Source organism: Diorhabda carinulata, chromosome X (assembly GCF_026250575.1).
Source record: "Diorhabda carinulata isolate Delta chromosome X, icDioCari1.1, whole genome shotgun sequence".
NCBI lineage: Eukaryota > Metazoa > Arthropoda > Insecta > Coleoptera > Chrysomelidae > Diorhabda > Diorhabda carinulata.
This window is the reverse complement of record NC_079472.1, coordinates 10,708,418-10,722,456: the sequence shown is the minus strand read 5'-3', so window position 1 is coordinate 10,722,456 and position 14,039 is coordinate 10,708,418. Positions and strand designations below refer to the sequence as shown.

Here is a 14,039-nt window from a genome sequence, read left to right as displayed (position 1 = left end):
GAACCAATTATTAAACGAATATGACGTAACTTCAAACGACAGTTAAAATTAAAACTGTACACTTAATGCTTCGGAATCATTAAAGCGAACGAAGTTTACCATTATATTCAATTACTATGACAGATTAATGAATTGTTTGACATGTAGTTAGTTTCACTTTTTATTTTGTTCTATGTACTGGTCTAACAGTGTTGAACAACGACAACGTGAATGGACATTGTTTTTAATAAAAAATAAAAAGAAATGTCGCCACGATTTTCCGGCGATCCTAGGATATAAATTGCTTTATACTTTTTATAATAATTACTATGTGTAATATACTCGGAATTTAGCCGATTTAAGGTTAAAATGAGACGTATATAATCAAAATTGTTTATCCATAATATAATTAGATAAAAATGAATACGACAAATCTTAATACATAACTAACTTAGTGAAACGGCAAAACTTTCGTATGATACCGTTGACGGAAGTGGTGTGGTATATAGGTTGGGTTGGAGGTGAGGACTCAAAATATGCAACCGTTCATTTCGGAAATAAAAAGAAGCGGAGTTGCGAAAAAAGGTATTGAAACTAGAAAATTCCAGTATAATTCGGAAAGAAATTACTTGAAATATATAACTCAGATAGAGTTTGAACCGACATCTAGAACAAACCTAACCTAATTTAATATAACCTATACTAACCTAATCAAAAAAATTGTTGTTTTATTTGAGATTTTATATTCATACCTAGAACCTCAAGGTTACGCTCAAGCACCTTTATCAAGTTTGGTGATTTTATTTTATTATAATTTTAATTTTTCGAAATTTTTTTTATTGTAATCACTTGTTTGAATCGTACATTATAATGATCAAAAAATCACATTGGCATAACTCAGCTTCCAGTTGCTTCCGCTATTTTATATTTCACATTTAGTGTCCCCACCCCATCTTTCATACTAAACCCTACTACCCACCGCCACGGCCGTGGTCTAGTCAGTAAAACGTTTTTTTTTTGTAATTGACTACGCGTTGGACGAGTAAATATTTCTATTCCAGTGGCGGCGATTTTTTTTTAATTCATTTACATGGAATCGATTCGAAAAATCGATTACGGTAAACAATGTTGATTCTAAACGTTTCAAATATTTTTAAGACAATTGATAGTAAAAATTCATAGGTGCGAATTGAAACAAGTTGTTTAGGATAATATAATAAAAAATTGAGTTATGATTGTATATTGCTCAATTAAATTTGATTTTTTTATAAGTATTTCACTTGGTATGTTGTGATATAATAGATATATTTAAAAAAATAAAACAAATCGAAATAATTATTCCGATTTTAGAGTTCGTCCAGCGACAATTTCTTCGTGTAGGTGTATACGGATCGATTCAATCGATATAAAATCGATTCATAATTTTTAGTACGTTTTTGGTGATTCGTAGAATTCAATATTTTGTTTGGGTTTAGTTTGTCAAGTTTCTAACCTCGAAATATTGACATCAATATGGTTTTGCATATTTTAAGGTTATTTTTATTAAAAAAAAATAAGTCACTATATTGTATTTCGTATATTTATAATTTTTCACATTAAAAATTGTCGCTGGGAGAAGATGTATATAATTTTTCATGAGAATGAAAAGAAGCGGTAGGTCTATATTAGATAATTTCTAAAAAAAAAATAAACAATAAAACCAGATTAATTTTTTGAATCTACGTTAAATTTTAGGAACTATCTGGACCGTTTTTGTAAGTTTGTTTAGGTACAGAATTATTTCGTTCCTAAAAATAACATAGACAACGCGTGGATTATATTATGTTACGTATACAAGGTATCTCGTAATAAAACGTGATTTTTTTATTAGATTTCGTGAAAATATACGCATGATCATATTTTATTATCTGTTGTATGAATAAAACTATAAAAAATAGTCTATAAACTGCACTCATAATCACTAAAAGTATTGGAAACACGAAGTTCTTTATAAAAACATCGAAACAAGAATAACATACACTGCATCTACCAGATTTGCTTCACAGTGATAAATATATCATTTTATTCGGATATTTTCATTTTTTTATATACATTTTTAATTTTCAACCACTTTATTCACCATATTTCATTCGTTGTGATTATCATACGTTCATATGAGAGTTGCTACTTAAGTTTTGTTATGGACATATAAAAACAAATATATACAATGGATATGACTTGATTGTCCACTAGAGATCAATACACTTTGGTATGCGTTTGAACCAATTGTCGAAGTATTTTTTCCATTATGATTGAAGTACATCCAAAACATTTGATTGATTTGAACGTATTTATTTTTTGACTTTTCAAAAACGTTTTTGTTTGAACTTATGTGTGAGAGCTCGCTTTGTCGTTATAAAGAATGATTCGTCTTCTGTGATTGGTTTTCTTGATTTTTTCGAACATTTCTGGCTGGTGTACCATTCAGAATAGACCGTTCTACGTTACTCTAGTTGAACGGTGGCGAGATGTCCAGTCATTTCGAAAAAACAAGCACTTTTGTTGGATTTGGCTCGTCTTGAAAGACCTTGAGGTTTGGGTTCATATGCCTAGATCCATAGAAGTTCTTTTTGAAGCACCGAGATTGAAGTGTTTTAACATTTCGTTGCACCAATTGCTTCTTTTTGAGCGATTATCAAACTATGCGGTATCCAAATCTTTTTGACAACCAAATGTTGATGCAATATTGAATGTATTCGAGTGGAATTAATGCCCAAGTATGCCTAAATCTCACGGTATGTCAGATGACGATTTTGCAATATCAGTTTACGCACAGCATCGATGTTTTTTGGCACAACAGCCTATTTTGGAGGATCTTCAAGAAATTCATCCTGTAGCGAAGTGCGACCATGATTGAATTCAGAAAACCACCGAAAAACGGTGAATCGAGATGGTGTTTCATCACCAAAAGTCGAAGCGGCGCACCGTTGTTGGTTTAATCCACGTCGAAAGTCATAGAAAATCATCGCACCAAAAAGGTTCATGATTTAATTCAATTTTTTGACCAAGATGAATGTTTCAAGTATCTTCCCAAATAGCACTTGTACGACAACACGTTCTTAGTTCATTCATCATTAAAAATGTCAAAGTTTTTGATGACAATAAAATATTTGACATCTTCATCTTCATCGTACGTTAGGACTTAATCCTATGTTTGCATCAATGCTTGCCTAGCTGCAGCTGGGATGATGAAGACCAGCTTTCATACCATCTTATCGGGATGTATTCGATTTTTTTCCTTTGCGATCTTTGCCAACCTGTCATCTGACATTCTGTCCACCTGTCAACCCTATCAATGTTGCCATATCTCACAACTTAATGAGAAACTCTCGTATATGACTAACTATAGATTTATCAAAAGTTATTACTGAAAGGATTCAAAAATGAAATTTCTATCCGACATATTTAGTTCCCAGTGACTATTATCTACAGTCGAGTAATTATGTTTTTTTTTTTAATCAAAATTATAGTTAATTTGATATTTAATGGTTGATTAAATAATTGCGAGATACCTTAATAAAATGAAAGAAGTTTGGTACGATTCTAATTCATCATCAGGTAAATGTTACATCTCTACAACCACTGCCACGAAAATTAAACTATAAGTTGGAAGTGCAATGGAAGTGAGTGTTGATCAGCTGAGAGGGGGCAGAGGGGGGAAGGCCGTCGTGCCCGGCCGTTCGTTCGAGTGACCCACTTTCTAGAGGGCGAAGACACCGGTTGTACTACATACTACGCCCCTGTTGTGCTAAATAGTGGCACCTAGTGCCCCACAAACGACGACGTCGAGGTCTGCGCGCTCTTAGTTGCATTCAAACTGCACTGCGAAATTTAGTTTGTGGTAAATATCGGATCCAACCGTCACCGAGGTCGTTGACTCTTTTCCCTCTCAATCCCTCTCTTCTGTGATGATGGTACACTGTTCTTCTTTCTACGCAAACGCCGTTCCATAGGGAGGGGCGCGCCTCTATTACTACATTTATATATTATATGCAATAAAGTTTTAGAATCGAACGTTTCGGGTCAAGCTCGGAATAAAACTTTCTTTTATAAATTTCAAAATATAATTTTTTCAATTATGAGTGATAAAATATACTTTGTGAATTTTCATTTTCAAATAGTACAAATATTATACAACAAATAATTGAATCTTAAATTTACTTTGCCATTGTTTTAACATTTTATTATTCCGAACTTGTCCTTTAGTAATTTTTATTTATGACATACGTCGATGGGATTTTACAGGATTCTCTGAAAATTGAAGTATAAACATTGAATTAATCAATAGAGGTGATCAAAACAAAAAAAGTACATTCTGCAATCTTGTAAACATCATCCGGTACGCCATTTGCTGAATTATTTCTTTGTTATAATTTATATGATAAACAGTTGCTTCAATTTAAAACGATTGTGCCAAAAAATTGTAAAATTTTGTAAATTGCGTCTATCTCTTTGTATTTCTACTTTAATAAAATAATTTATTGAGTCAATAATGTATAATAATTTACGAACGATAGAAAATTGTTGGACTGGAATATATATTTTTTGCTTATCGACCCTTGCTCTGTGGAATTTGCCCATAACAATCCGGAAAATTTACGTATTTATTCAAATAATTACACTTATATTACAAAAAATAAATTGTTTAACTTGAAAACCCTGTATTTCAGCAATTTTTTTAAATTTCATAACCTCAACAATTTGTAAAATAAGTGTAGTTCTCTCTTCTTTACCGATTATTTAATCGAAATTATTTTTTCATTTCAAAAACAAATATTATTTGTTTATATGTATACCACTAAGAAAACTCGAGTGGTGAGTTAAATTTTTTGGAAATAAAATGAATTTCAAATTTTTATTGTTTTATTTACAAAAAAAAAACGCGGAAAACAGAACCTGGAGTACTTTGTATCTTAATCCTACTATCAAATGAAATGTCACTTATGACTCACCCTGTAGGCGTTAAAAGAAATTATATTGTTCAAAACGCATTAAAATGGAGTAAAATCTTGTAGAATAATTGAAAACCATTGAACTATTAAGATTCTTTTGGTACCGAGCATATTGTTACATGACGTTTAGTTCTTTATTTCGTAGCGGTATTACATTTATTTTTATGGTCAAAGTTTTATATACACGAACTATCACGATACGAATATTCGGAAACGTTCGGTTTACTTTAAATAAAAGTTTCTGTTTCTATTTAATTCGTTAAGGAAATAATTTCGTTTATAACATATAGTGTGAGCCAATAATTAAAAACAAATAATGTGAATGTATTTGGAATATATCAGTTTGAATTTTGTGGAAGCTGATTGGAATATATGGAAGTAAAAGTTTCTTCTTCTGTTTCGAAGCTTGGATCTGATTTAATTGACGTATATTCTTGATCGTTTTCATCATCAACTAATTTTATACTTTCCACTGTTTTTAAACTTTCCTGGCTGGTACTAGAAACGTCGCTGGTACTATCTTCATCCTCGATGGGTTCTAAATTCGACATGCTTCCTAATTCTGGTATATTTTGTTTATTTTCTATTTGTATAATATCACCGTCTTCGTTTTTTTCGCTTATATTCAATTCGTGTTCGAAATGTTTACCAACATTCTCGTTATTTTTTTCTATTAGATTTAATAATCTATTAGACTCTGTTCGGGTTATTTTATTTGAGTTATAGTCTATGATCTCAGGTTCCACGTCTTGGTTTGATTTATAGTTAAATCTGGTGATTGGCGGTCTGTTTTCTTTTAGTACGAGAGAAATGCCGGATGACCCTTCTTGTGATTTTTTTTCGAATAAATTACGTAATTTATTCACTTGCACTTTAATTATTTCAACAGGTTCGGGTTCGTTATAATCTTCGTCGGCTGGAAATTGGGGACCTTTCGGACTTAGTGTCTTACTATTGGCAACACTCGTTGAAACTTTTATATTTTTTTCGATTCCGTGAGAAAAGCTTTTGCTGTACGTGATTTTTGTTTTTATATTTGGTTCTGTGGTATTTTCTTTTTTTTCGAACGATTGGAACTTCTCTTTCAATTTTTTGACAGATATGTTAACTTCTCCGTTTTCTTTGTTTGATTCTATTTCGGTCATTGTTGGTGCATTTTTTACAATTTGATTCGATTTTAAATAAATATTTGATTTCTGCAGACCATCCGGGCGGTCACTACTCAAAGTTATAGTATTATTTGACGGTAATTTATTATTTAAAATCGTAACCAGCATCTTAGTTCTTTTTATTAAATTATCAGCTTTAACTGGATCATCTGTATCGATGTTAATGATACTCGTTAAAGTGTTAAATAAATTTTCTTGAAACGCCACGTGCTTCGCTTTGTTGTAAATTTCGTAATTACCTAGGTCATTTTCCATTATTTCTAAAACTCTTTCAATTTCTTTCAAAGTTTTGAATTCTCTCACTGGTACCACGGTATCTTTTGGTAATAAATGACCTAAAGATCTAGTTCGAGGACGGAAATGTGTCTCAGTTTCCGTTACCCTATTTTCAAATACTGATATCAATTTCCGGACATCTATTGTCGATTTAATTTCTTCTGCAGCCATATTGTACTGTAAATTAAAAATTCATTTACTATTTATCAAATAAAAAAGAAGAAAACAAATTATCTGTCAAGATGATAGTAAATCGCAAGGACTCTTCCACAAAAATTAGGACGGTCTACTATTAACCTCTTACAATCAAATTTTGTGACGTCACAAATTGCAGCAAGCGTGTCGCCATTATAAAAAGCTTTTATCTTCGCGATATTGACAAGACCAATGGTCATATTTAGTCCAGTTAATAGTTCTTCAATCTTTTGAGTTGATATATTGCATGAAAGTAACTACATTATTTATTATTATTATTATTATGTTTTGTTTTTAATTTACTATAAAGTGATGTCATGAAATTTGTGACGTCAAAAGATAGTGACAGATTTGCTTTGTGAAAAATCTCTTGAGTAAATCGTATAAGTAAAAAAGAAGAGTAGTCTTCTTCATATTACATCACAGTCACTATATTATTTTACCCCTCAATAAATTACTTTCACTACGCTTATGGTAAATATTTATTGTTTTCAAATAACTTTTCAAGAAAATATTTTTATTACATTAAACAAATTATTGACAAGTGTAATCTAAATTATTAGATTTATTATATATTATCTAATTGATAAAGAACAGTGAAAATAGGATGGAGACAAGACAATTATATTTATACGATAAGAATACAACAAGAAAATATGAATCATAAAACAAATTTTATGTTTGTAATGTGTGTTGTCTAACTTTCATTACTTATATTAATCGAAATATTGAATCATTTCAAACAACATATTCAACGAAACCTTTGCTCATCATCTTTATAAGAATTTTCTCTCTTAATTCATTCATATTCACTCATTTATATACCTATATTGTTGACAATTACAGATTTCTCTACCTTACGTAATATGTGTTGCCTAGCTTGGATAGTTTTTTGAACGTATATCTAAAGCTACAGAGTTACTGGGGTTGGTCGACAAACTGACAAATGTTAAAATCATTTTTCGCGACTATAAACGATTGCTTTTATTTGCTCCAAAGCAGATTTACAAATATTGATTGAATCATTAAAAATGGGAAATTAATGGACTTGAATCGATTTTTAAAAAATGGACTTCAAACAGTAAATGAATAATCCTCACTGTATAACAGTAGTCTTAATGGAAATGTTGCCACTTTCCTTTTGATGAGAAGAATGAGATGAGTAGGAGTCAATGTAAATGTGTAATGCAAAGGCGTATATTGAAAGGTCTTCTTGTTTTTCGTTTCAACTTTCGGTATGAAAACATCAAATTAATATTTTTTTTAAATTATCGTACTAAATAAATGACTATTTTCTTTAAAGCAAACTCACCTCTATATTTTTAACGCAATTTTCACTATATATTCTAAGTAATTGTTATATTGCCAAAATTAGTGAAAGTAATAACAGCGAATTCAATCAAGGTGTAATAATAGATATATAGATATCAGAGATAAGGTTAAGATAAGATTCAAGTTTATAATTTATTGGTATAATAATTGTTGTCTACTTATAAATATATCATATTAATCATTATTAGATATATTTCAACAAACCTTTTGCTATTTTATCATTAGTTCAAAATATTTTTCGAAAAGTAATGAAAAATGTATAAAAATTACGACACAGGAAATGTCACTCTGTTATTGAACTCGAATAAGAACCATTGTTTTTATTTAAACAAAGGTTAATAATTAAACCAAATTATTAAAAAAAATACTTGATAATTAACAATTAGTCATAAATTATTTTTAGTTTACTCAATTAATACAATGCATTCATTTGTTTTAGTGATTTCCATATTTTAAATTTAAAAATCGTAATGTTGTCATATAGTACATAATTTATTTGCATCTGTTTACTTCGAAATTGATAGGCGGAATGAAGGGTTAAAAAAAATAAATTTAATTGATAATATTGATTGCAAATACTGTATGTCAAATGTATTAGTCATTCATCATAAATTATTGTTGCAAGGTTACCATTAATTAACATTCACATTGAATAACGTTCAAGAAATGATGTAACTCTGCGTTTAACGGTCAGGTCTGTATTAAGAACAAAGAAAACGATTTTTATCACTAACGAAGCTACTTGGAAACCTCAAAAAGGAAAACGGGACGACATAACAACAATCATATAAATAAATAATGTAGTTTATTATATATTTTTATATAAAAAAAATCTAAAATATATTAGTAATGAACGATGATATAGTAAAAATTTTTTTATCGTACAATAACTCTAGATTACTCTGTATATAAACATGAAATTTATATAATTACGAATTTTTGGAATTAATAAGACGCATCCGTATGTATAAAAGATCTGACAACAACGTAAAAAACGTTTCTATTAAAAAAAAAAACAAAATTGTATTTTTCCACCCTGTATAAAATATGTAGTTTTGGCCAATTTTTTAAAAGATTTTATCTAGTATCTCATCCAAGTTTAGCAGTTGCTTTAATTTCGTTTTGTTCTTTGGATAATCGAGAAATATTTAATGATGCTAAGAATTTCTCTAATTCAGCTTTATATTCCTCAGGGTGTGCTCTAAAATGACCCACATGCGGTGATTTATCCCAACATTTCCAATTAACCTGAAAAAAAATATTTCAATTGCACTCCAATTTTTGAATTTTCCATCGGAAAAACAATTCAAGTAATAGCATTTAATAAAAAAGCATATATAAATATATATAAATTATAAACACTTGTGAATTCTATTATGTATGCAAAACAATATACGGTACGATATTGGTGGTTGTCTACTTATAACAAGAATTAACTCATCAAAAACTTTGAAACTTTTTTTAAAAAGTCAGTTCACCAATAAATGCCTAAATGTCAATTTCAAAACTAATAGGCAACCATATTTGATAAAATGTCAATGTATCAAACAGTCAATTCAAATTAGTGGATAAATTTTAATTATATAAATTTGAAAATTATGTGAATCATGATAATAAATATTTATTAATATTTTATTTACGAGGTACTATGAAAAAATACGTTTGCAACATCAAAATGATAAAGTTTTGTGAAGGTAAGTTTTTTTATTATATTTTACCAAATAATCTAGTAAATCTTCATTACACATTAAAGTTTTGGCTAAAATTTAAAAATAAATAAAAATAAAGATAATTACCCGAATTCCCATATTTTCCCAATTATCCTTAGCTCGTCTATTCGATTCTTCAGTACCAATGGGGTCGGTTTTACTGATGAATATCTGTGCAGGAGCATGTACAATATTTGTGTGATACATTTGACTCGCTCTTACGTAATGAACAGTAGCGGATTTATTGAATTTTTTCAAATGATACCTGTAATAATAAAAATTGACAATATAATTTGAAAAATTTTCATAAAAATATAACTTACAATATATATTGTCTGAAAGTGTTTTGTAAGACTTTATTATTGGGAAAAACGGCGACCGGTACTCCTATCGACAACTCCGTGACATCGGCGGAGCTGTCCCAAATTTGCCCGGCGATTCTATCGATAATTCCTTGATAACGTTGTCGTTCTGTTGACATGTGCACTAGAGCTTCGCTCCAAACGTAGGCGCCCACCGAGAATCCGTGTACTACGAGACGATCGTAACTAGGATTTGCTTCGAGAAATTTGAGGATGTCTTTGGCTACTACTTGTGATCCGTTGGTGGGCCACATAAGTTGCCAAGGGTTTATGTTGATATTCAATACGTCGAAACCCTGGTTTAAATATATATCCGCATATTTGTAAATGTATCTTTTTTTAGCCATTAACCAGGATAACATAATAAGTAAAGGTTTGTCTTGGGGTTGTTCGATTTTGAGATCGGTGATTTTGGAGTTTATTTTTTCGTTGCTTATTATTGACAGGTTTTTGGTTAGTTCTACAGATGATAAGAATCTCGTTTGGATCGAGAATGTTATAACTGCGCTCTGGAAGGATAGAAAAAAGCTAGTGAATATTGTATTTTCATATCAAAAATCATTTAAAAATATTAGATAATAAAAATCTGCGTCTTTATACAATATTGGGTAAATAATCATGTGGGTTGAGCTCATAGCATTCAAAGATAATAAAATACTCGATTATTTTCACAAAAATTGAATCTCCAATATAAAATACTGTAATTTTATTTAAAAAAGTCATTTATGACATATTTGTGTTGCGAAAATTTATCTACGCAATTAAGGACCAATTTGCATTGAAAAATTGATACTAAATTTACTTTCATCGCATTGTATTATTATTCGAATATGTGTTCAATGTAAATATAATTAAAAAAAATTACGAAAAAAAGTATATTACCTAATATATAAAATAATGATAATAGTAACAATTTTTACTTACCAATTTCTTTTGCTGTGTTCTATTTGGTGGCCTAATTAAATTCTTAAGACTCCTTAGGCAAATTATAGATACTGGTAATGCCATATTTGATATTATTATGAGAAAAAAATTCACTAAAATTAAATTATCAATAGAAGTACTAGACTAAATCACGTGAACTTGGCCTGGACGTATATTACGCGGGTTCTTATATACCTTCATTTAAAAATGAAGTGGAAAGAACTTTATTCGATCACGCTATTACAAAGTGTAAATTATAATCTGACCGGTTATGAGCTGTCATTGTCTACGACCACGGCTTCGTCAGGTCAGACCAGAGTTGCAGACAAATAGCGAGGCAGACAGTTTGTATACGTCTGCGCACTTTGATATCACTATGTACAAAGCAATCACATAGTTTGATAATTGAAATATGCGTAACGTATTAGAAATTATCTTTGAAAGAACGTTATAATTGATATGGTATTTATAAACATTGTATGCAATCGTTACCGGAAGATTTATTTATTTATACACAAATATAACTGGCTATATATATACCGTCGTAAATATGACTTAGTTTTTCTAAATAAAAATAGTTAATTTTACCAATAGAAATAATCGTTGATTGAGTATATAAGAGAATAATCTTTGATTAGGTTTATAAGAAAATACTCAAATAATGATTACTGAACGAGTAATAACAAAATAATTCTGTAATATTTTTGAAAAAGATAATTTTTATGACTATATATTTTAAGACAATGACAGGTAACTTTCCGATGATACCCGATCGTTGATATGTTTTTTCAATAAATTGAAATATCCATGTATACGTATTCTAATGGACGTTAAAATTATTTTAAAATGCTTTAATTAACATTGGAAATTTTCTTTTCAAAAAGCTTAATATATTTGTTACTCTATCGGGTTAGAATAGCCAACTTCACACCATTGATAGTCTGATTATTCGTTGCAAGATGTCAGTTTAACACGTGACAACTTTTTTGACAGATTACAAATGTCAACAGTTTATCTGTTTTGTTTGGATGTTTGATAGTTTTAGTACTAGTTAATCCCTTTATTTAATGGTAAATATACTAAAATAAGTAATTTTATATTATATAATCAACACTTTAAATTATAAATTATGCAATAATTCAAACATTTTATAATATTAGTTGGTATGTTTCGTGAAACAATGGTACCGCCTAATGACTAATGTTTTCTTTTTCAGTATAAAATTAGGTTTTTAAGAATACAGTAATAAAATAAAAAAACATGCCAACGCAATTTGTTGACGCTAATTCTAACGAAATACGAGCTAAGATAGCTTATAACGGGGAAGTTCTCGTTACATATATAGACCAAAATATAACTCTCGAACAATTATGTCAAGAAATTCGCGAAATATGTAGGTTCCCGTTCGATCAAGTTTTCACTATGAAATGGGTCGACGAAGAAGGAGATCCATGTACGATTTCCTCTCAAATGGAACTAGATGAAGCAGTCAGGCTATATGAAGTTAACAGAGATTCAGAGCTGACTATTCATGGTGAGTACCATTGTTTTTATCATCACCTAGCAATTCATTAGCGATAATTCAGAGATTTTAATGTTTTATTGATATGGTTAAATTTAATTTACTGGTTGTGGTTCCGGTTGTGGTGGTATTGATGTATGTGTCAACATTAAATCATTATTTATACTTCAATTGCAACAATGATTGGTGATTTACTTTTCTTATACCTTTAATTTTTGTATTATTTTTAAATATGAAATATATTTTATATTTTGTTTCGTCTTTGTCTCGTCTCTTTCTTATTATTTATTGTTTTTATTGGTTCTTTCTCCTTATTTATTGTCTTTGTCTCTTTTTCCTTCTTATATATTGTTTTTGTTGCTTTTTTCATTTTATTTATTGTCTTTCTTGCTTTTTTCTTCTTATTTATTGTCTTCCTTGCTTCCAATTTATTGTGTTTGTTGGTTTTATCTTTGTATTTTTTGTTTCTTTCTTCTTATTTATTGTCCTTGCTGCTTCTATCTTCTTATTGCGAATTGTTGATCTCTGAATTTTTATATAACATCTTTGGGCCTATGTAGGTTTAGGTCTTTATACTCGAAATTGGTGAAAATAAATGATTGTTTTGAGCTTCATTAAAACTTTGAGCATTGTCTGGTCGACTATTTGTTCAAAAACTTTGTCATAAATTTGGTTTGTGCTTATTAGAAGGGGGTAATTTTGGAAAAAATACATCAAATTTAGAAGAAATTGTTGATTTTAATATGAAATAGTGATTCAAAATTAAACCAATTAAAGGTCATAATAAAAACAATGCATTATAAAAAATTATGTATATATTTAATTAGAATATTTCAATGAAACTAAGAGTCTTTCTACTCATATGAAGCTTGGGGAGAGTGGGAACTTTGTTATTAAAAAATTATTCCTTCTAATTAATTTTATGAACATTTTTTACTTTTATACTTAATGTTTGTTTCATTGTATGACTGTATTGTTTAATATACAAACTTCAAAATTATTTGCAGATTTTTCTGCAGGTCTCTTTCATTATAAATTTTTATATCGCCGAATATTTTTATTGGGACTCCCAGTACATGATTTTTAAAAAATTGTTATTTAAATACAATTCTTTTTTTTTATCAAAATAGAGGGATGTGATTGTAGTTTTCTTTGATAATTTTGAGAGTTTTTTACGTTGCCAACGTTTATTTTTCAAAATTCTTTAAAATTTCTATTTTAATTCTTGATAATTTGAAACAAGCAAATAAAAAATCGACTAACCATTTTTTTTACAGATTTATGAATTTTTTATAGTTTTCAACGTTGCCAGGCTTACTCTTTCATTAAATTTCTTAGAATTTGTTTTTTGTTCTTAATAAAATGTTTTCAACATTGTCGGACATATGTTTTCTTCTTAAGCTGCGAGATTTTTTTTAAATAAAATTCATACTAGAAAAAAAGTTTTAAGGTGGATTTTTTGGTACGTACATTAATTTTTTTGAATTTTCACTGATAATGAGTACAGTTTCCCGTAGGAGGCCATTTTTCCTAAAATTTTTTTTTGTTTCTCTTTATATCTATTCCAACGACTAATTTTG

General features: G+C 29.2%; 3 protein-coding genes across 4 annotated transcripts in view; 1 reads left to right on the top strand and 2 right to left on the bottom strand.

Moving 5' to 3' along the window:
- Positions 1-4,863: 4,863 nt before the first annotated feature.
- Positions 4,864-8,021, bottom strand: LOC130901551 (uncharacterized). The gene is made up of 2 exons (XM_057813019.1): positions 7,923-8,021; positions 4,864-6,592 (listed from the first exon to the last, which is right to left on the bottom strand). The coding sequence occupies exon 2, from the start codon at positions 6,584-6,586 to the stop codon at positions 5,309-5,311; it is 1,278 nt and encodes a 425-aa protein (XP_057669002.1). The 5' UTR covers positions 6,587-6,592; positions 7,923-8,021; the 3' UTR covers positions 4,864-5,308.
- Positions 8,022-8,732: 711 nt separating this feature from the next.
- Positions 8,733-11,566, bottom strand: LOC130902196 (uncharacterized). The gene is made up of 4 exons (XM_057814103.1): positions 10,938-11,566; positions 9,975-10,522; positions 9,739-9,916; positions 8,733-9,190 (listed from the first exon to the last, which is right to left on the bottom strand). Exons 1-4 carry the CDS (start codon positions 11,019-11,021, stop codon positions 9,032-9,034), a joined length of 969 nt encoding a protein of 322 aa, XP_057670086.1. The 5' UTR covers positions 11,022-11,566; the 3' UTR covers positions 8,733-9,031.
- The window catches only part of LOC130902195 (atypical protein kinase C), a 29,522-nt gene continuing 24,947 nt past the window's right edge, over positions 9,465-14,039 (top strand). Inside the window, exons 1-2 of one of the 2 annotated variants that reach the window (XM_057814098.1) lie at positions 9,465-9,636; positions 12,154-12,471. In XM_057814098.1, coding sequence (XP_057670081.1) covers positions 12,198-12,471 — 274 coding nt within the window. In that variant the 5' untranslated portion in view covers positions 9,465-9,636; positions 12,154-12,197. Of the gene's footprint in view, positions 9,637-11,901; positions 12,008-12,153; positions 12,472-14,039 lie in introns of those variants that run through there. The other variant, XM_057814099.1, reaches the window with a different exon arrangement.

Excerpts from the sequence above, each read along its gene's own strand:
- LOC130902196 (XM_057814103.1), bottom strand. The coding sequence starts at position 11,021 with ATGGCATTACCAGTATCTATAATTTGCCTAAGGAGTCTTAAGAATTTA. Across the intron at positions 9,917-9,974 it reads ACTTTCAGACAATATATATT|GTATCATTTGAAAAAATTCA; the intron begins GTAAGTTATATT and ends TTATTATTACAG. Across the intron at positions 9,191-9,738 it reads GGGAAAATATGGGAATTCGG|GTTAATTGGAAATGTTGGGA; the intron begins GTAATTATCTTT and ends ATTTTTTTTCAG.
- LOC130901551 (XM_057813019.1), bottom strand. The coding sequence starts at position 6,586 with ATGGCTGCAGAAGAAATTAAATCGACAATAGATGTCCGGAAATTGATA.